Source organism: Cheilinus undulatus, linkage group 13 (genome assembly GCF_018320785.1).
Source record: "Cheilinus undulatus linkage group 13, ASM1832078v1, whole genome shotgun sequence".
In the NCBI taxonomy this organism is placed as follows: Eukaryota; Metazoa; Chordata; class Actinopteri; order Labriformes; family Labridae; genus Cheilinus; species Cheilinus undulatus.
In genome coordinates, this window is record NC_054877.1 from 23,808,829 (window position 1) to 23,831,693 (window position 22,865).

General features: G+C 37.7%; 1 protein-coding gene across 3 annotated transcripts in view; it reads right to left on the bottom strand.

The window, feature by feature from the left end:
• Positions 1-905: 905 nt before the first annotated feature.
• Positions 906-22,865, bottom strand: part of st18 (ST18 C2H2C-type zinc finger transcription factor) — a 56,537-nt gene continuing 34,577 nt past the window's right edge. For 2 of the 3 annotated variants that reach the window (XM_041802484.1, XM_041802486.1), the window contains 20 exons: positions 22,340-22,391; positions 21,512-21,542; positions 21,131-21,318; positions 15,052-15,729; positions 14,254-14,388; positions 13,343-13,433; positions 13,156-13,248; positions 12,363-12,571; positions 11,968-12,167; positions 9,852-10,097; positions 7,099-7,208; positions 6,451-6,513; positions 6,068-6,136; positions 5,773-5,835; positions 5,300-5,380; positions 3,759-3,980; positions 3,520-3,605; positions 3,332-3,435; positions 3,071-3,217; positions 906-2,936 (listed from right to left, as the gene is read on the bottom strand). In XM_041802484.1, coding sequence (XP_041658418.1) covers positions 2,796-2,936; positions 3,071-3,217; positions 3,332-3,435; positions 3,520-3,605; positions 3,759-3,980; positions 5,300-5,380; positions 5,773-5,835; positions 6,068-6,136; positions 6,451-6,513; positions 7,099-7,208; positions 9,852-10,097; positions 11,968-12,167; positions 12,363-12,571; positions 13,156-13,248; positions 13,343-13,433; positions 14,254-14,388; positions 15,052-15,729; positions 21,131-21,318; positions 21,512-21,542; positions 22,340-22,391 — 3,009 coding nt within the window. In that variant the 3' untranslated portion in view covers positions 906-2,795. The remainder of the gene's footprint in view (positions 2,937-3,070; positions 3,218-3,331; positions 3,436-3,519; positions 3,606-3,758; positions 3,981-5,299; positions 5,381-5,772; positions 5,836-6,067; positions 6,137-6,450; positions 6,514-7,098; positions 7,209-9,851; positions 10,098-11,967; positions 12,168-12,362; positions 12,572-13,155; positions 13,249-13,342; positions 13,434-14,253; positions 14,389-15,051; positions 15,730-21,130; positions 21,319-21,511; positions 21,543-22,339; positions 22,392-22,865) is intronic. The other variant, XM_041802485.1, reaches the window with a different exon arrangement.

Sequence of the window (22,865 nt, forward strand, 5' to 3'; positions counted from 1 at the left end):
GATTTAATAAAGTAAAAAAATATTTCTCCTTCCCTTAGGCATTCTGTTGCTCTTGATATAAGTTCAAGGTGGCTTCAAAGTATAAGAATAAAGTGAAATATGATGGCATATAGTTGTGATTCATCTTTTCTTTTTTGGCCTCTTTTACCTCTAGTTAAATATTTGGCCATCTAACTTGTAAAAAGGTGTATATAATTAATGGAAAGTTGACAGATTTGGTTTTAAGAAATTTTAAACTCAGTTTTCATCATTCTGGCTTTCTTGACTATGTGATTAATCAAATGAAAATTAAAAAAATATACATAATAAGTAGAATTGATAAGAAAAATAATACTTTCATCTAATTGACTAAAGAAGATTATAGCCTGTTGTATAACTTACTTTACGCATTTTTTGCTTGATAGTTCTAGCTTTAACAAGCGTACAGACATATGAAAAAGAAGTGCCAAAGCAGGAGTCATTTAATTTACAAGTTAAGCATCTTAAATCTCTACAGTATATCACAGTCATGCCTATATTTTCATTTCTAAACCCTGATCAGCTCTCATTATTGGACCCCAGTGACCACTCCCTGTCACTATGGATGTAATACCTCAGAGTCACCACACGGTGGTGCTAGTACCAAAGAAAATTTCAAACCTGGTCTGATAATTCAGAGGCAACTGGGTTTAAATTTCAGCCACAGCAAAAGTTTTAAGAAAAGCACACAAGCATTTGAAAAGTTTATTTCTACCATACACAAACTGTACAACACAGCGCATATCTGTTTATTATGAAATAGTAAAAGTAATAGGAAGTTTCAATTTACAAACTACTTCAACTGAAAAAAAGCATTACATTTTCATGTAAAAGAAAAGAAAAATACAATACAATTTCATATCATACTAATATCGTTCCACAAAAAAAGCATTTCACATTACAAAACATCAAATACTAACAGGGAAAAAATAAATATTATTCACAAAACTTCCTGAGCAAACAATGTGTGGTAGAGAAATTAAACAGAAGAAATTATAAATAAATAAAGGATTGTTAGGTTTAAAGAGTGTCATTCAAATTTTTAAAAGTTTAAAATTCTTTAAAACATATTGAGTATTTGGATAAAATAGGGTCCCTTTTTGTAATTTGGCTCTTTTGCTGTTACATTTTTTTTGTTTATCTTTGAAATTCCCTAGGCTACATGTGTTTGACTTGGTTTTTTTTGTTTTTTTGTTTTTTTGTTTTTTGCAGGAATGAAAAGCGTATTGCTCAAATAAATTGTCAGTCTTTTTTCTTAGAATAAACTTAATGTAGAATTCAGATGTCTTTTGTATGGTGACATGACGCTTCCTGTTTCCCTCTTTTTGTTAAAGTCAAGGGCAGTGTGGTGAAAAAGAGTCAAAGAAATGAAAATACAAAAGTGCAATTGATGCAAACAAACAACTGATTAGCCAACAACTATCATTTGTCTATGTTTTCATTTGATTTTTTTGTCTGTTTTTTTTTCTTTTGCTTTAATGACAGAAACAGAAATGTGAGTTGTGGTGGTAGTGAGCTGTTTTTTTTTAAACAGCTACTATTCAAATCTGCTCCAAGCGTAACAAGAATATTTAAACCGTACGACGGGTTGAATTGTTAAGGCTTGTCAGCAGTTTAAGAGAGAAATAAAAGATGTTGGATTTTAAAGTCAACTTCTTCCTCTTTTCCACTCTGGATGCTAGCAAAAGTTCAAATAAACACCAGGCGTTTGGATCTCAGTGGTGATTTTTCAAAACCTGGCTCTGAGATTACAGCTACTGAGACAACGGTATTTAAAACAGTCATCAGGAACGGCTCCTCCTATGAAAATAATTGTACTGTATAATAAATTAGACACCATCCACATAATACTGTCCTACCACAAAACATAGTACTCGTATATTTTTATGGATTCATATACATTTAGGCACATACTATATGCACACTCGAAAGTGTGTGCACAGAAGGCAGTTTAATATCTATATTTCAAACAAAAAAGACATCTTAACAGAGTGGAGTTTTGATTTGTGTTGCACTCTTCATGTGGCACGCTATGCAAAGCAGAATCTGACATTCAGGTCACTAAATGATGTTGCATTTCACCTCCGTGGTGCATTCAGCTGCTTTCGTTTGTGAAGAAAAAGGTACAGTACATGTGCATTGCATTTTTGTTTAATCCCAGTGTTCACTTTGTCTAACCATACATTCAGTTTCCAATAAACAAAGCAAAAGCAATGCTTAAAAATATTTTGGTAGTTTTTTTTCTACTTTGAAGGGAGATCAAACTTATGGTCTAATAATCATAATAATAATCATAATAATAATAATAATATACGTTTTCAACACTAGATGGCGAAAGTATGCCATGAAATTGGAATGTGCTTCTATGTAATTTACAATGTGCAGAAACAGATTTTTCAAATATTAATCATTTACAGTTCTAGAAATAAATAAAAATCAAGGAAATAAATACACTGATGAACAAATATAATAATAAATAGCGATAATATAAGAATGAACACATACAGATTAAAATCAAGCAAACCATACAAAATAATTAAGTGCAAGAGGGGTAAAAATCTCACCAGGATAAACATATCGAGTGAATGCAGAAACAGAGAAAGCATTACAAATCCGGCTGGTCATTTTCTCAGTGCAGTGTATTTACCGGGGAAATGCCAAACACATTTCCAAAAAGCCTCGTCTTACACATGCAGCCAAGCCAGCACTCTTCAGTAAAATAGAGCTATCTAGTGCCATTATCCCAAGTCAAAGAAACCTCTTGGTAGCTCTACAGCTTAAACATGGATGCCCTTAATAGCCTGTTTGATATTATCCAAGAGGGCCTTGCACTCTGGAGAGTATTCATGCTCCGAGTTGTTGTACATATCAGTTAATGTGTTCACATAGGCTTCAAAATTATGCTCACTGATGGGTCCCTGCAACGAAAACATGTGTGACTATTAGTGAAAAGAGCAGAGCAGAAGAGACAATTTATAGAGAATGAGATATCTTCCAGGACAGGTTAGATATAATGAGTGCTAGTGCAGTCAGTGGTCAGGGCTTACTGTACCATTTGAGGCAGCTGAATGTCTGTAAGACTGTTAATGAGAGCTTGGCTAAGGCGGGCGAGCTCCTTCAGGAGGCTGTCGTTGTGCTGTTCGATCATCTTGTTCTCCTCTTCAATTGTCTTCAGGTTACATTCCATAGACGAGATCTGCTTTCGGTTACAATGAAATAAAAACAGAAAGAACAACACAAAGACAGGCGTGTAAAATTGAGATATCAAACTTTTATGTTGTTTAAAGTGAAACTTGTCCGAGTGGATATTTACCTGGGTTTGAAGCTGCATCATGTCTGCTTCTATTTTCATGTTTGACTCATTTAGTTCATTTATTTCATGATCCAAATGTTGAATATCTTCTTTGTTTTCAACACCTGCATTAAAACATTAGACTTAATGATGCCAAATTCTATTTTACTCTTGTATTTTACAGCACACAGTATTCTGGAGTTGCTTACCACTGCTTGCTTTCAGTTTGATAGTCATCTCCTCCTCTGTGTGTTTTTTCTTAATACTCTGTGCGTTCAGTGGGCAGCCGGACAAGCTAGTTCAGCAGGTCATAAATGACAAATTTTTAGGTTCACAAAAGTTAAGCATCAATACAGAGTGATAATGAGAGTGAAGCTGCCATTGTAAGAAAGCAACATGTCGACCGGGTGTATTGTTTCAAGATAAAATGGAGGACAGGCGACCTCACCTTCTGTGAGTGGCAAACACATTATTGGCATGTCCGAGGCCATTGCAGCCAGGCAGGGGACAATGGGGCAGTTCCTGTTTATTGGTCTTCCAGGCAAAGGGCAGCCCATTGATGGACGACTCCTTCTGTCTTTTGGCAGCGAGCGGACAACTGCCTGCGCTGCGATGGGATGTGTATTTTCCCGATATATGGCCCTGCCCGTCACATCCGATTACTGGACACCTACCAGAGAGAAACACAAAGAGCGGTGCATGCTGTAAACCTGCAAACGCTGCTGATTCACACAGAGGGGGAAAAAAAGTGACTTACTTGCATTTAATAATATTTCTAAGCTGCAGACAAAACACAGACATTTAACTGCTCAGAAAAAAACAAGCACATCATTAAAAAACAAATCTCTCTTTCAATAACTAGACCGGAAGATTTGTTAACCATTAAGTTGATTAATCCAGCCAAATGCTGATTAAAAATAAAGTCGCCAAAACTAGAAATAATCGCATTAACTATAAGTTACTAATCCACTCAAACTTCGGGTGGAATGAGTGCTCTGTTCACTGCGTATATTTGGGGGTTGCTGATATTTGTGCTTGAAAACATAACTCTGAATATCATTAAGAGTTTGTCAGTAGGATTCCAGGCCTGTTTTCTGCAGGTCAGTAATGGAGTGACATGAATTACAGATAATTGTCATGGATCCCCTCATGCGAAAGAACGTAATTTAGGGGGGTGGCTAACCCTTTCCCTTATTGATAAAGGTGGAAGGTCACCTGAGATGATACAAATAGCACACACACGCTGCAGAGTGCTGCTGCAAAAAGCCTGTTTCAGCATTTTGTTACTCGACAGCAGCGCAGCACTTAGAGGACAAAACAACAGCAGTCCCATTACTTCCAACCAGCACAGGTAGGTAGCTCCATGCAAGCCACCAGGACAATGGAGCCATGCCATATGGCCCACTATTTACAATAATCTAGGGACATTTGTTTCCCTCCCCCTTTCTCTCCCTTTCTCTCTTAATGTGTATGAGATCTATTCCAGTCTAATTCCTAAGCTTGTGCCCTTGCATTAGTAATTAAAAAGAAAAAATCTGTGTCCAGATGTATAAGTAAACAACGGCTCATATATCTGACTTTGGATTTAACTGCAAATCAATTACATTATATTTTTTTCCAATAACACTTTCACAGACAGTGATTAAGCTGCAAATGAGTGCAATGCCATCAGAGCAGGCAGTTAAACATTTTCTTAATATAGTTTAATTACAAAGAAAGCACTCAGAGAGGAGTAATAAGCCAGATATTCCATTCAGAAAACAGGAAAATATACAAAAAAACCTACAAAAAACATGCTGCTAATCCTTTAGAAAATAATTCACTAATGTTACGGCCTGAGAAGAATTATTTTCTTTGTTTAACTCTATGGCCTCCAGGTATAAAGCCACAGGCGAAAACACATGACGCATTTTCACAATGTTTTTCTTGTTTTATTTTCCAAACAAAAACATGACAGCATGGAATGAGGGGGAAAATAAAATCTCTTACTTAAGCTCTTGCTCATCTTTGTCATCCTTGTTTGGTGTGAGCTTCAAACCTCCTTTTCTGGCACGTGGACATCCTGACAAGCTAAAGACGATTGGAGAGAGTTGGGGTTAATGTGGGGAAGAAATGAAGATGAATTGTTACAGGCAGCTTTAAGGTATGAGGAGATTTGAGTAAGGCCTGTTTTAGCAGATTTAAATGGTACATACTGTGCAGTCTGCATTAGCACAAAACAACCTGTTCTTTTGTGTCGTTTTAAAGTTTAAAATGTGCCTTTAACAGTTTCTTTAAATGAGAATTAAATGCAGAGATAAATACATGGATGTTCGAGAAGGCAGCCAAGTAAATCAATAAACACAAGAATTCAAAAAGTGCAGCATGTTTGCAGCATAAAGTGAGACTTTCACCATCTGTTTGAATGTCATGCATCTGATAAATGTATTTCATGCTCAGTTGCAATGATTTCTCTCTGCTACCTTCTGTGCGAAGCATAGTTCCCAGTCACATGTCCAGATCCATCACAACCAGGTGTTGGGCACCTGCAGGTTGAGACACAGAGACCAGGTGCTTTTTACAGCAAAAGACTGCAGAGCAGAGCGCTGGATTCATGCTAATATGCAGGAAGAGAGTGAAACAACTTCATGTGGAGTTGATAGAAATGGTGCATAAAAGGAAAAAGGAAAAGCATTGACCCAAGCTGAGGTAAAAACAAGCTGCCTAGTTCAACGTGATAAATCCTTTAGCAACAATAACAGTTTTCAAAACACATACTTTAGTTCCTGAGCGTTGGCTGCCATCAGTGATTTGAGTGTTTTGTCAGCCAGGGGACATCCAGACACACTAGAGAGGATAAAGAGCTAACAGTCATTTTAATGCACTCTTTGATCACAGCTGAATTGAATAATCTTAATACAATGTCTCAGTGCATATTTATACTAATTTATACGAAAACACAATTCCACTTCCTTGTCATGAGAAAGCTTTATGTGTCAGCGTGTTAAAAAAAGACATTTGATGTTAAACTCAACAAGCTATGTATGTGACAAGTTTGCAACTGTAATGACCAATATAATTTACACACTCAGCACTGTTTCCCCTTCTTTGTCTTTAGATCTGTTAGCTGGTGCTAATGAGAGAGTAATTAATTACGGTACCTCCGATGTGATGCATAATTCCCCGTCACATGGCCGCTGCCGTCACAGCCCGGGGTCGGACAGCTGCAGGAGAACACAAAGCAATAAATGCACAGATTACTCTACTTCCCACTGAATTTGCCAAGCTTGGACTGATTGTTTCTTTTTAAACACTGACAACCTTTTCATGGGTATTAAAGAGAAAATAAGAGTTAGTACAGCAGGAAGTTTAGTAGAAAAATTATTTTGCTCAACATTGGGTTTAACAGTGTTTCTGTCACTGAAGAGATCTGAGGGAGCTGCTGTGCTGCAGAAAACTACAGGATCCTACTTTATCTTGTAGTGTGATTCTCAAGAGGAGATCCAGCAGAGCATGCACTCTAACTACAAGAGTTAAGAGTTGTAAGCTTTTATAGGACATACAGGGAGGAAACTCACTTCAAAAAGATACATTTCTGCTCCACATGAACCTGCAGAAATACCAGTTATAACGACGTGTGAGTTTCACTGTGTTTCCACTCACTTTTATAAAACTGTCCCACAGAAACAAAGGTACGGTTCTGCGCTAAACTCCTATGGTTAATGCTGACCATCTGCCAGCTAGAGGGAGGCTCACATTATGCACAGCTGACTGGATAAAGATGCCTCGAGATGTTTCATTCTTCATACCTCAAAAGCTCTTTCTTTGAGTCTCGTAACAGCAGCTTGGCTTTGGTACTCAGCATGCTGCCGTCTCCTTGATAGTGCTGGTCCTCCAAAGAGATGTGATCGTAATCCTCCTGCAGAGAAAGAAACAAAGTAAAAACATGGCTTTTACTGTCTGTCAGGGCCTGACCAGGATCTGCAATGACCTAAAAGTGAATAATTAATGAAAAGCTCCTGAATAATACTCTTAAAACACAAACCCTGAGGGCTGGAGTGCAAAGCAGAGATTATGCTTAAGGATACTTAAACTGTAGTAAACCATACATCCATTTAAAGTCACACTTAATCCACATAGTATTTATCATGTATGGCCATGACGTATGGATTTCCTTTTTTTCTACAGACAAGATTGTGCAGTCACCAGATGTTGTCTATGTTTGCAAAGCAGGTCAAATGTAATGTGATAACTCACGATATACACGAAGACTAACTGAAAAGAAAACCTTTAAAACACACATGAGAATGGACTCAGGCCCTTGTTCAGGAGTTATACACTGCATATGATGAACAGATATTTTAAAAATGCAATAAATGGGCAACGAGTAAGATTTTTGAAACTTGTGGCTTTGCTGTGACAACTTGTGGCTCTTTTAAGTCTTACTTGGAAAAATGATTCCCCAAAAACTTTAAAAAAGGGGAATTTTGACCTCAGACATGATCTATTGCATGTCACATCAATTAGTTTATTTCCCACACTTACACAGTAGGCTTTAAATGGCAGATTTAATTGTCAACCTTTGGAAAGAGAACATGCAAGTTTGTTTTACTACAATAACCGGATGTGGATATTCGTGTAGGTTGAAGTCTATATTAGCAGCTGTTGGAAGAAAAAACATTTTTATTCAACATTTTTGTCTAGCATATGAGTATTTTGCCCATCATGTGTTGATTTTTCTAAACTCTATTATACTCACTAAAATGTTAGTTTTTATTTTATTAATTCAAGATGAATGTCAGGTTTTCAGTTATTTAATGCTGGTATTCAGTAATAATATTAAGTTATAAAATGCATTATTTTTAATCATTTTAGTATCTTCCACTCATCTTAAGTATAGCATATCATTTCTGAATTTCATGATTTTCTGACTTTATCTTTAATATTAACTATATCAAACTAATCCTTTCAAATAAATAAGCTGTTATTGCAGATTAGCTGGCATTTAAAAAAAATAAGCTGAATAAAACAAACTGAGGATAAGAATTTTTTTTGTAAAATGATAAAAAGTAATGGCTTAAACCATCTTTTAACCCAAATAATAATCTTAAATGACTAAAAATGATGAAAATGAAAGGTGAAACCAAGCTCTCTGCGTGCTCTGATTATGTTTTATTGAGCAATTATTCGATCCTTTGACATTGTGAGCATTCTTATTCATACATGTTTATACATACTGTGAATAAATATATCTCCCAGGTTTGGACTGTGGCTCTTGCAAAGGTATTTTTTAACAACGTGACTCTTTGAGTACCATTGATTTAAACTTCTAATTGTCACTTTTTTTTTCATGGCATTGTATTTTCCCTGGAAAGGCAAATTTAATGCGTTGAATATTTCTCATTTTCTTGGTTCATCAACCCCTAAAGTAGACTTTCTAGGTCATAAGATGATGTCTTTTTAAAGGATTTAGCAATCATGATGAAGGCCTTTTAAATATTTCCTTTCTCCTTCTTTTATTTGGAGTGCCTTTTTCCCCTCTTTTATTGTCATTTTCCTGTCATACTCTACAACAGTGATCAACTGGTTGCCCCAGGGCCACATCAGGCCCCCCAAAGCTCCCCAAATGAAATTAAGAAAATGTGAGGAGGAAAAAGATGTAGTGGTTTTTAAGATATCTTTTGTCTTTAAATCCATACACCTATCAAATAATCGCCAAAATGATCAAGACTGAAACAGTTTCATCAGGAATGATTTCATGTTTGATCCTTTTTTTTCATATCCACCTGTCAGCTATTTTAAGTAAATAGGAAGCATGATAAACACATACTTGAATAAATCGACAGTTTTCTGTTTTAACTTTTCACTTCATGCTCTTGCAGAGTGTAATTTTCTTGCTTGAGAATCAAAACAAAAGGCCTGTTTCCTCCATTTGTGTTCCACCAATCAGGATGCAGAATATTGGCGTCAAACCTGGTGATGGACAAAATGGCAGCCCTAGAAATATGTAGCTAAAATGTTTGATTTTCCACAGGCGATAGGGACTGATCTCTCTGTTAATGCTCAAAAATTATTGACATTTTGAAAGAAAAAACAAATACTGCTACAGTTAAATGTTAATTAGACAAACATTTTTACTTTATTTTAGGTAATTTGAAAGTCTGGCCACAAAGGTGCCTGTCAAAATTACAAAGTCTGGCCCTTGTTTAAATGTAGTTGATAACCCCTGCTCCACAGTTTTTACATAAATTAAAATCAACAGGTAAAGTTGACAATAAAATAAGAAAAACATTAAATTTTGAAGAAATAAAAGGAGGGGATGTTTGAGGTTGCATGTCCTCAGTATTTTCCATAACTTGTCCCAAGAACTACGACCCTTACCCATCTATTTCTGCTTGTAGGTACTAGTGAGCCACTTCATTTCTTTACCCTTTCTTAAACAGATCTTTCTTTGTTTAATCATGTGTTTGCATACTAGGTTTTCATCCTTTGTCATTCAGATTTTCCATTCACTTGGTGCACATTTTTAGAAATACATCCAAAGTGGCATTTTTCTTCTTACCTCTGGATCCTGTAACATGTGTGCTTTGCTGAAGTTGACAGGAACGGGGCTCTCCCAGCTGTCTCTCTCACACAACGGCTGGTAGAAGGCGGGGCTAATGAGAGCGCTCCCCCCTTTGGCTGCAGAGGACTCAGAAGGGGACAGCGGGTCATCCGAAGGTGTTTTTGTCTGCGTTTTTGTGTTTTCTTTGCACTTCTTCATACTCAAGTCCAGAGTGCCATTTTCATCCACCTCTATGAGCATGTCCTGAAGATGAAGAAGCTAAATTTTTAATATTTAATCCATAAATACATGTCACAACATGTTGTTAAACTGTACAATGCCTTGTGTATTGTTGTGGTGTGTGCTGATGTGCGAAAACAAATGAGGTAGGGGATGAAAATAGAACCTTATTCCAATTACACTAAAGGTATGTAAATAAAACAACACAATGTCTCATTTATACGACAGCAGTGATATGGCAAACTTGAACCCAACGTTTCTCTGTAAACATAAAAAATGTTGTGAAATGCAGCGCAAACAAACAATGCATTTAAATAATACATAGAGTGGTTATCTCACACCAGACAAAGTACCAAACTAAGCCTGCGTTAATTCTGCTGAACACAAAAAAATAATCACTGGTGTGTAGTTTTTCAGTGACAGCTGTGTCATCTGTTTTCTAGGACACACAACCAAGATGGCAGCTGGGGGGGTTGGGGGGGTGGGGGGGCTGCTGGTTTTAGGTCATCATTATAATAGCAAAAATTAAAAAGCTTAATGTGGCATAAGTTTCCCCGCTGACAGATGTGTTTGTCGTTTCTGCGCTCAAACGCAATAGCATGATGACTTATGGCTGTTTTATGGTATTAAAAGTTTTACCTCATTAAATGCTGAAATCCCTTTCCCATAAACGAAACCAATCATTCAACGCATATGTTTCATTAAACCCTATACATCATTATTTTTTGTAACAAAGGGCAGCTTTTCAAATTAATTAAAGGGGATAATTTACATGGATGTTGGATGTGGCTGTCCACTTTAATTATCCGGCCTTTTGATGATTTGTGTGCACATAGTCAAAACTACTCCAGTGTCTAACTAAATGACTTTTTACGATTTATTTTCATTTGAATGTTTTCAGCTGCAGCAAAAACTAAAGTCAGGATTAAGTTCTTTATTTCTCCTGTTAACTAATGATATCATCTAGGCACCTAAATCAGTAAAATTAGCTTGAATTCACGCTTTAAAAGCCAAGCTATTTGGTCCTCAGCGTGTGATATTCCAACGTGCCATATACATATGCAGATAAGTTAAAGCATCCGACGACATATAACACTCTAAATATGGCCCCCCTTTTTTTTCAAACTGAAAGCTGTTCTTTATTTTGTACGTCTCTCTGAGACAACTAAGCTGTAAACGAGAACAGATGATTAACTTGCTAACACTGTTTTATTCATTCAGTGGGCTGGTACCTGGTACAAGGCCACATTCTCGGCTCAACAAGCTGGGAGACAAGGATCTGTGCTGTGTAGGTGTGGAAACTTGAATCATCTACAGTACAGTATGCACGTATGTAACCCACAGAATGTGATCAATATTAATCATAAAGAGAGTTAAGAGACAGGCGAACACAATCAGAGATAATGACAGCAGACGAGTTTGGATTAAACTTTTCAGATGTTAACTCCTTTAGCTGATTGGTTTAATCCGTTAAAATGCTCTTAAAGACGTTCATGTGTAGACACACAGCCTATGCTGGATCATATAACTAAGCAAAATATCCTCTGCCATCTGCAGCGGGCAAGATGCAGTTTCAGACAACAGTTCAGGGTTTTTACATGCCAGCTGATGTCGAACAAAATACACTACCACATGTTTAATAAAAAAAATATTCAAGTAGTTGTAATTGGGAAAGAAGGCTGATTGTCTTTCTTCTTTTGATGTGATTACACAAATTTTCATTTGTGTACATTAAAGCTTTATAGAGTGGAACCCTCCTTGTTTTTCTGCCACCAGAGCGCCCAGCTCCCTTTGCCAAATTCTGTCTTTTGATGTCTTCCCTTTTTATACACAAATCAGAGTTCCTTTAAAGTGACCACATTAAATACCTTTCCAAGTGGTCTAATTTGATTACCTTTGTGGAGGTTGCCAAGGGCCGGCCAGCGACAGCCTCCATGTTCTTCCGGTAGCGAGTGGAGAGGTTAAGGATGGCGGCGGTGGCTGCTGCCGCTTGGAGACCGTCTTCTTTTTTGAATTGACTCGGGGGGCTGTGCTGACCAGAGGTGGGCAAACGGCCACCTGGAGCTCCGAGGAAGCCAGGATACTGCTGAGGTGCTAAAAGACAAATAATTAGGCGAATAATTTAGTTACGGTGACACCAGGTGTTCTACTCAAACTTAATGGTACAAAAACCTTTAAAACAGATGCATCCTTGTAGCTGAACAAAGGCCACGGTAATGAATGAGGTTGATGCAGTATGTTAACTTACAAATGACTCGTTTTAAATTCAAATAAGTGTACGAGACTTACAGTCAGGGAAATGTGACATTTCTTGGTCCTGGTTGGTCCCCATTAGAGGCTGCTTGCCGAAGACCTGTGCATCAAAGCTGGCGTAATCAAAGCGGATTCTGCTGTACTTGTCCATGTCTTTTGTCAGGCTCGTTTGCAAGGCTGCTACTGGATGAGAGAGCCTGTAGTTCAACTGGTTCATCTCAAACTTCTTTATCAGGCCCATGGCTCTACAAGAGGACAAATTAAAAAGACAAAAAAAAAATTATATTGTCAAATACTGGTGCCCTGCAATAAAAATGCAATAACAAGTGCCCAACAGGCTCATATTAAGCACTTAAGCATAGACATTGTTTGAAAGCATTCAGGGATGCCAGTGCTTTTGTACACATAGAGTCTGGGATCTGATGTGTGTTGTAGATCCACAGCCAGGTTGCCAGACTAATTAATATAGTAGGAGTGGGCATGCTGCCCATGATATATCCACAGGGAACAAAGAGTTCTGCTCTTTTATCATCTCTAATAGAGAGGAACTCACAGGACCAGCAACCGTTGCTTATGTCTGCTTGGAAAGCTGGAAATAGACCGTGTGTGTTCTGCTGGGATCAGGGAATAAAAATATCCCACACTCTCCTCAACAATAATAGTGTTTATCAGGTTTTTTTTTTTTTTTTTGCATAACCCCAGTTCTGCCTTTACAACTTCAGTCCACTACAGAGCTGAATAATATTTCTGGATGTTTGTTATAATTATTTTCAGCTCACGTGACCACACTGAAAGCAGTGAAAATCCACAGTGTTATCTGGCAGTGTACCTGGGTGAACGGTCAGGTGTTTGTCTGCATTTCAGGCTCTCGTCCTGAGGTTTGGAGACTTTCACTGCAGCAGCGATGGGGCAGCCTGAGAGACTGGTTAGAGAGGAAATCAAGCAGCTTAGCCAAATACTGTAACTCATCTATAAACATGGTGCAGATTTTTAATGGCTATCTCCTGTGGATTTACCTCCGGTGGGTGCTACGGTTGCTGTTGACATGGCCTCTCCCTGTGCACCCGGGGGTGGGGCACTTGAGGACGTTCTCATGCATGGCCAGGACTGAGAAGACGAGGATGGACAGAGGAGATTAGCATTAAAGATGCCCAACATAATTCAAAATGTAAAATGTAATCAAGCTTAAACACATATACAGAGCCTTCTGGAAATAAAACAAACACTTTTTCATGTGTTAAATGATGATTTATGTTAGTGGTTGGTGCATTAGAGCCTATAGAGCAAAGATCCTACAGAGACAGAAACAGGAGAAAAAAGCAAACGGCTTCCTCATTGTGAAGAATTCTGTAATGTGGCTGAAATGTAAATAGCTTAGTGCAAAGAGGAGCGTAACAAGACAGCTGATTATATTCTTCAAAACAAACGCGTCGTTAAAGGTCTGCTCTGTATCCTTAGAAACTTCTTCTCTGTGCACATTCTCCAATTAGTTTGTTGGAGTTGTCTATTTATTTTTGAATGCCGCGTTAGCTAGCCCTTTGATTTGCAAATACTGCCTCCAGACTAAGAGCACGCGCTTTTTTGAAAAAGTTAATTACTTTTTCTGTTCCTTTTGTAACATTACTGTTTAATGTCGAATGTTTGTTGAGTTATATTGAAATGACTTAACAATCGCCAGTGTGAGGAGGGAGAAAAAAGAATTCAACATTCAAACATTACAACGCATTATGAGAAAAGGAGGGAGAGAAAATCCTTTAAATTTATTTGAAAAGTTTCTGGCACATCTTTGTATTGAACTAAATGTATGAGCAGGTCTTTTTTGTCTTTGCGCTAAGAGGATTTCAATTACTGTGATTGTAAATCCCAAAACTGACAGGTTTTATAAGTATCAATCATCCATATTTTCACAAAACTGCATGTGACTTACTCTCTGGTGGAACTCGGACTTTATGGGGACAACCAGACAAACTCCTGTGATGCGGGTAAAGGCCGGTAACGTGACCAGTGCCATCGCAGCCTGGAGTTGGACACTTTATATCTTTTTTATCTGTACGTGGAGAGTCTGTGGACACAGGAAAACAACATAATACATCCTTAATACTTTTCTCCAAAGCTCCTTCTGTTTTAAAGACATGAGGAAAAAGTAGATACACTTAAAATGCGCTTTTCAGTCTACATATTGTGCATAGGTTAACAGATTGAAATATCATGCAAAGCCAGAGACTTTTTTTCCAGAAAACGCATCTATTAATCTGTCATTTTAGTTAAGGCTGCAGTTCAACACAGAGCATTCACTTCTTAATGCCCATCCATCGAAAGATTACATCTCGGATTACACATTTAGCTGCAGTCATTTGAAGAATCAGAGGGAAACATGAGAGGTACTTTAGGAGGATTTAAGACTTATGGTCATGGTTAAATATCCAGTTGATTCCTATCAAAATCCAATATTCTGAGTAGTAGCAATTCCATCAGTAAATTTTGTTCTTCTTTATTTTAGTCTGTTTATTTATTACTTCACTTGTTGCCAAAATGTTTTTGAGTACTTAAGAGGATTTCCTCCCTCTGATTTCCTCCCCCCTTCGCATGCGTATGCTTCTTTCATTCCTTTTAATGTTTTTTTGGGGCGCTTAAACACAAGTGGTTCATCTGATTTATGCTGAAAGAAGGCACATTATTGAAATAATAGTAATAACTTTTGATTCCTGAACTTCATTATCATTACCTTTCCCGCCATGATAGTTGAGTCTGCCGTCCATGTCGATCATCCTGTGCCTTCTTTCGTTGCTCATCTGCTCCAGGAGGAAACGGTCCATTTCCCTGTAGGCGTGGTGTAGGACCTGTCGTTGCTCCGTCTGCAGCGCTATGGCCTGCTCCAACAGGCTGAGGTTCACCCTGCCACGGCTCATCTCCAGGCCTCTCTCGTGGAGGCCCAGAGCCCAGCCATCCAGCCGAGGAGGCCTCTCTGCCTCTGCCTCCCCCTCGCTGTCCTCCTCTGCGTGAAGCGGCCTGTATCTCAGAGCCTCGGCCTGGAAAATGTTAGCTCGTGCCATGAGACCACCGAGCTCCAAGTGAGGCTCTTCTTTCATGAGGCCGTTCCGTTCTTCGGAGGCTCTGGAGGGGCTGAAGCCGTTCACCTTGGCAGAGTGAGCGAGCGACTCCCATTCAGCCTCTTTCATGTCATCATAAGGACTCCGTGGGGATGATGTGTGGCTCATCCTGCCTTGACTTTGGTCTTCTTCTACATTATTATTAAGGAGTTCCTCATCCTCTTCATCCATCAGACGCTCAGAAGTGTCTGGCTCACACTGTGGTGAACTGTCAGATGTAACTTCTGACCAGCCGAGAGAATCGCTGCAGCCATTTTTGTGGGCAACTCCATTCATTGCACTTAAGTTTTCATCTAAAACAACAAGAAAGCATTTATTATTTTTGTGTTTTCAAGACTTACAGGCGTGTTTGTGACCCTTCAGTCACATCCTGGATAAGAATCAAATGTCCTCTTTAATCTTCCCTAAATCCTTTAAAGGTTTTAGTTTTATGTGACTTTTTGACAAACAAAATCTTGAAAAAAAACATGTTTTTTCATAACCTACTACAGGATTAGCAAGAACACATGTTGCAGTACAATCAGAATGTTCCAATATTTCAAGTATTTTTTTAAGATAACATTTTTGACTCCTCTTGGTGCTAGTTGAACACGAAACCTGGAGATGAGAAACACAATTGTTGTCTTCTTTGTCTGTGTCTCCAATTGGAGCAACGAACCAAAATAGGGCGAGATTATGGAGGATTTGCTGTACGCTGGACGATGAACATCAGGCTTTTAATTAGTTATGTGTATTTTCAAGTGCACGCCAAGCAGCAACATGTTGTCATCCGTGAAAAAAAAATATTTAAAAACACATAATAGTTGTTTTTAGGGATGAGAACAAGGGAAGTGAAGAGGATTCCTTAGGACACAGATGGGAGAAAAGCAAAAACATGAAGATGAAGGAGAGAAATTGCTGTGAGCTGCTGCCGTTCTGTGTAAAACAACTTGTTTATATACCTCAGTCAAAATAACCTGAACCTTTTAGTTATAAAAAAAAAGTAGTTAAAGCAAAACCCACAGAAGTAAGTTGTTTGTGTAAAGCAAGGTTCCTATACACTTTTAAAAATCAAATTCAAGACTTTTTAAGAGCTTTGTAAGACCTGAACTGAGAAAAATTAATATCGCTTTTTGCGCAGTAAACAGTCAGTCCGAGATTTCTCAGTACACCGGACCAAGGCAGAATTTTCTGATTAAAGAACTGTTTATGGCATGTCAAATGGTATTGGGCAAAGACATTTTTTAGCCATAAACGCTCAAATTTGATGATTTCTGTCTAACGAACTCACTGTTAAAAAGAATAATATGGCTTTTGTCTGGGGGAAATCTGTTAAAATTCAGATGGCCTGCATGGAATTAAATGGGCAACCTAGTAGCCCAGATCTTAGAGAACTGGACTTGTGTTTTACAATAGTACAAAGTGTATTTGATCTCAGTGGTCCAGAATAAATTCAAGAGGGGTGGGGGGTCCTGCCCCAGAATGCCCTGAGTGCCCTGAAGTCTGAAAAGTAGTTACACAACAATTTGCGGTGGAGGATGTTAAAAAATCATATAAGATTGGCTAGAAAACAAAGATTGCCCTCTAAATTTAAGACCTCTTATTAGTTAAATTCAGACTTTTAAAGACTTTTTAAGGCCTTAAATTTCAAATGATAAATTTAAAACTATTAATGACTTTTTAAGGATCTGCAGCAACCCCTTTTTAAAGGCTATTTAAAGGCATTACTGAAAATACAAATAAATTGAAGAGTTGAAAAAAGGTGGTTTAAATATCTAATAGATGCCATTAAAATCAGGCATACCTCTATATAGAAAAGAAATCTGACTTAAAAAAACAACTTCACAATCAATGCACATATCAGGGGGAGTCTTGGAAATATATGGCACTAAAATAAATTGTTTAATTTCTACTGTAAACTTTTTTATTTATTAAATGCATTTTAAATACACCCTACTGTGAAAATATTAAAAGTAAACCACTTTAATCAGTGCTGGTTAATAATCTATTTTCCTTACCTAAATTAGAAGGTGAAAGAGTTTCAATAAGAAAGATATCATGTTTTCATGATGGCATTTTTGGCTGCTGAGTTTTAAACGTTTGTGGGTGTTAGAAGTGGATCATTTATAGCCGTAATAAAATTATAGCCAGATGAGGACTTAACCATTAAGCAAAGGTAGGCAAATGCCTGGGGCCCTGGACTACTAGGGGCCCTGTGAACACATAACTAACTAAACCTTTCTCTCCTGCACTAGCCTGTGTTCAGGCCAGTTGGTATTTTAAGGGGTAGACATATTACAGTGAGTAAACTTGGTCATGCTATAGTGGCATAAAAGCAAGCTGCATTTTAAATATTTGTGTGAATTATGACATCATTTGTTTTACTTTTTCTTTAAAAACATCAAAAGCAGGTCATTTGCTGTAACTGTGTTATTTTAAATATACTATCAAATATATACTTTATATTTAGCCACATTCTGAGAAGGTTGGATATTATAAAATTACCAATAAATAAAGTTAAAATGTAAAATTTAACAAAGATATATTTTTCTTTGACAGGCTATATACAGAAAATCTGACATTAAATCAAATACTTTTACTGACCTTTTTGAAAACCCTCTGCATCTAACCCATTACATCAACAACACAGTGTGCTAAGAGAAAGACAAATATGTGACAGCAAAGAAAAGACAATGCTGATAGTTTTTCTTATCATAGAATGCAAATAAGGATTTCTTTGAGATTTTTTATACTAGACTATGAGAAAAAAAACCCTGATGCATAAGGTAGCTGACAATGTAAGGTTTTATTTTTTACCGAAGCTTCCTACAAGTAGTTGTGCCACGATTAGAAGAATTTGTCTAAAAGTTAAAGCTAATGCAGTTCAAGCTAAAAAGATGAACAGCATACAGTAATAGCAAAAATACAAGGTATAATTGCCCATTTCAGAATACTTGTAATACTCTTTAACTCTGATTTTAAAGCTTTTAAAAGCCTACAACCTCTTCAGATAACTCTAGAAAGTCTCGATTTAAGACTTTTTTAAAAGTCTTCATTTTTGCTTCATTGATTTATCAACTTTTAATACTTCTGACCCTGCAGACACCCTGTTTGAGGAAATTGTCATTCGTTATTAAGTCACCAGATGTCCATTTAGAGTCTTCAGTGGAATTCTTAAAATCTACCTGGACATTTATCTTAAAAATTTGCTTAACGGTCAATTGTTTGATTAGTTTTACATCAAGCTACAAGCAGGACTTTCTTTGATAAATAAGAATTTAAAAGTGGGGAAAGCAATGGATGTGGAGGGCCCCATATCTGTGTTTGCCTTGGCCCCAAAAGTTGCTAAATCCACCAATGATTATAGCAGATAAATAGAATTTCTTAGCATTTTGGTTGATATTTTTACACCAATTTCCTCTAAATCTCTTTAGTGCTCTTAACAATTTAATTTGTATCGACCCACTACTGTCAGTCTTTTTAGCATAAATCCAGAAATCCTGGTCACATGAACAGGAAAGCCAGAAGATATCACAAAGCCCTACACACACAAAGTCTGATCAGTGGACAAAGAGGGTTAACATTATCCCTTAAAAAGCATCTGAAACAAGTCTTTATTAACACCACTGATTATACATTAAGTCATGGTCAGTGATTAACAATGGAAAGCTATCATCTGGATTGATTCACCCAAATCTCCCTTGATCCTCCAAAACCGTTCAAACTTATGCTCGATTAAGGCTCTTTACACTGCGAGGGTTTTTACTTTCTGCAGGCCCAGATCCTCTTAAGTGGCTAGACACCAGAACCAAAAAGTGGGATTCGACGTGTCGAGGAGGGAGATAGAGATGGATTGTGAGAATCAGATCACACACAGATAGAGGCATTATCAGCCAGCTACTACTTATTAATGAGAGCAGCACAAAAACTTAATCCTCTTCAAAAGAGCTTTAACATCAATTATGAGGTGCTAATAAAAAAGAGTTTTCTTTGGATATTATGCTCTGCATTATGAAATGATTGGAATATACTGCATCAAATACATTTTAAACAATATTCCGACTTGTTTCTGGCATTTTTCTGCTGTGAAAAAGATTTAAAAAGGTGTCTAAAGACAAACCTTGCTGAATGAAAAAACTAAAGCCACGTATTTACATTTATGAGGGAAGTAACAAGGGTTTTGTTTTTCATCCAGATGGACTCCCCCGGCCTGACACAGCCGCATACAGTCAGACAGGCACACAGACGTATACACACTCACTGACACACACATAGAGACACAGAAGTGCAGTAAAAAAAGGAAAGAGATGGAGGAAAAAAACTTGGATCCCTCCGGTGGTTTGTGTGTTGGAACAGGTGAACAGTTTGTACTCCAGAATAGCCATTACCAGCACTCTGCAGCAGGGCTGCAGTTGGCTGGAGTTGAACGCAGTGTGGCTCAACCAAACGAGAGGCTTATTTTTCTCCCTTTTTGTTAAAATGCAGATATGACCAGCTTCCCACTGCAAAAATTCTTATTGCTTCCAGTCCACTTTTCCAATTTTTGTTTTTCCACAGAAAATACCCCCCCCCCCAAAACTGACAATAACAGGAAAATATGCTCTGAAATTGTTTATCAATATCTGTGATGATTTAACACTCCTCTGAGTTTTTTCTTTTTATTCTGGCAGCATTTTGTTTTGTTTTAAAGCTGCTCCACTGAATATCAGGTTCAAATCAGGAAAATATACAGCAGTCAATCAGTGTTGGATGATAAAAAGGAAAAGTATTTAAAATACACATCAACAAAAGGAAGTACTGATGATGCAGAGTGAATTACTTCGATAATTGTAATGTAATATGAACCCAGGAAACAAATAAATTCCATTTCCAATGAATCCACACAATTCAGTGAGCTACTCTCCTGGTCCATTTAACTACACACATGTGTACTATAATGAGCCGTAGACATTATGCCTAATTATGTATTAGACTGTGTTAGAGGGCCTAACAAAAGCTTTTGAAAGGGACAATTACGTTTGTTGCTTAGTTACATCGTTAAAAATATACCAAATCAGTGCAGATTATAGTGGGCGAGAATGCACATGTACACCAAGAGCATTGTTGCCAAAATGCACAAAATTCAATTCATTAGGGAAAAAGAAAAACATTTTTGCTTGTGAAAAGGCCAGTGGCATAAGTGAAAATAAACAATTTCTAACTGTTGTTGATGAAATGCTCCTGTGCTGTAGTAAAGTCTTTGTAAAAATAAAACAGTAAAAACATCAGAGCATCAGCCAAGCAACGCTGACGCCTCGTTTGTTTTCCACAGAAGGCGACTTCAATAAAAATTCAGTTTAAAAGGATGTAAGAAGTTTAATTTAAATCAAAGTGAACTGGTGCTCCCCTCCTTTTCAGTTTTTCATTCTATGGATTCAATGGATTTGGACGGGCTATTGAAAAAGGACAGATGAGGGGGTCTGAAATCTGGCCTCATCAAGAGACGGTAAAGCCACGCCAGAAATATCATGGCAGATCAGCTGTCAAAACTTCAATTTGTGGACGTGAGACACAACTAATGTGGACCCAGCAGTGTAGTCTTTCACTTCCACTGCACAATGACTGCGGCTGCTGGCTGATGGCAGAGGGAGGGAAATATGAATGCAACAGATGGGATTTTAAAATTCAGCGTCAATTGTTCATCAAAACAGACAAAACAACAGGACATCTGTTTACCTGCTGGAGTGTCAATGTTCCTCAGCTCTTCTTTGTCCTGTGGCGGTGCCAGGTCCTCGCTCTCCTCTTCACATGCCTCGCTGGGGCTGTAGTGGCGGGGCTTCATCAGCAGGGACTTTCTCTTGTTGACGGGGGCGCCCTGCACCCCTTCCTGAGCACTCCTCTTCCTCGCCATGGACCCATATGGGCTGAAGGGAAGAGGGGAAGGGACAGAAAGCGCAGGAGGGTCAACAAAGGCATCAGATGGCTCTTTTTAAAGCTCTAAGTGAAGAGTTCTTTAAATAAAGTTAAACCCTCCTAGTGTATTACATGTATGATCTGGGAAGAAAAAAATCTTTTTGGCGTGAAGATAAAAAAGATGAGAAAATTCAAAGTGTTCACCTGTGAGTGTCAGTAAAGCAGTCGGCCAGCCCTGTGAAATAAAGGCCAAAAAAGAACAGACAAAAAGTCATGTTTACATTTCCACCTGAGTGGCACAGCATCTGTCCACATATTCTTCATCAAAGGTTCAAACCCACTCACTACTTTTGGGCGATTGCTAATGAACTTTTATGCTTCGTAAATATTTGTTAGGCACATAATGTTTCAGAGAGAGCATCACCTGGGTTCATACTCCTCTATGTCGCCTCATACTGTATTTTTACTCTTTTTTCCCCCAATGCCATCAGTTGTAATCAGAATAAGGATGGAGAAGTGGGCTCTTCATTGATCTGAAAAGCTTCTCATTCAGTCTGACACAAACAGTCGCTCATCCTTTAACAGCATTGACAACATGATCTAAAAGGCTAAATCAATTTTTCCCAGAGGCCCTGTGTAAATCTCATTCACAAGTTCTACCCCTACTCGCCTGAAGCACGACCAATAATAATAATAATAACACTTTTCATGAATTTTCCCCACATGTAGTAATAGCTGCGGTGCTGAAAGCGAAAAGGCCTCGGAGGCCCCCGAACACTCGCATAATGACATATCCAGTCTAGAGGTTTTCAATCACACAATATAGACACACTCCTTAACTAATTTGAGCCACTGTTTCAATTTAATGAAGTTATTCCCCTCTGAATAATGAAATGGCAGTGCAGTGCTCTTCAGACCGGTAAGATAATACATAAAATTGACAGTTATAAAGTTGGATTGTTGAACTGATACCCCTCGCCTGTGGCGGTGAGTGGAGTATGTGTGTGCGTTTAGCCTAAAAGCTGTGCTCACCTGTGCTACCGTTACATGTTTTCAGGGTTTGCTCCTCGCCTTCAGAATCCATCTGTGAAGAAAGAATTAAGATTAGTGCTTCAAGTATAACATTACCATGAAGTACAGACCAAAATTTATACATATAAGGACGATTTAAAATGATTTAACAAAAGTGTACATTACAATACTCGATTTCTCTCTAATATCCCTAATTGGAACAAGTATACTTTTGTTTCCGGAAATAAAACAAGCTCAAAATTGAATTTTTTTGCTTACATCTGTGTTGAAGCAATGGGAAAAAATATCTAGCACCTTTATTGTCATTCAAGGATGAATTCCCTTAATCTGATCTAAGCAAAATATCATAATAAAATCATTTCATGAACCCAGACTATACATCATATTGAGAGTTCAGGGTATCACTGCATCTCTTATTGGCATTCAAACAAACATGCTAATTTTCTATTCATTTTTTCTTTATATGTGAAAGAACCATAAATTCTTGAAAGAGTATTGCTTATTTTTGTCATATAGTCGGAACCAG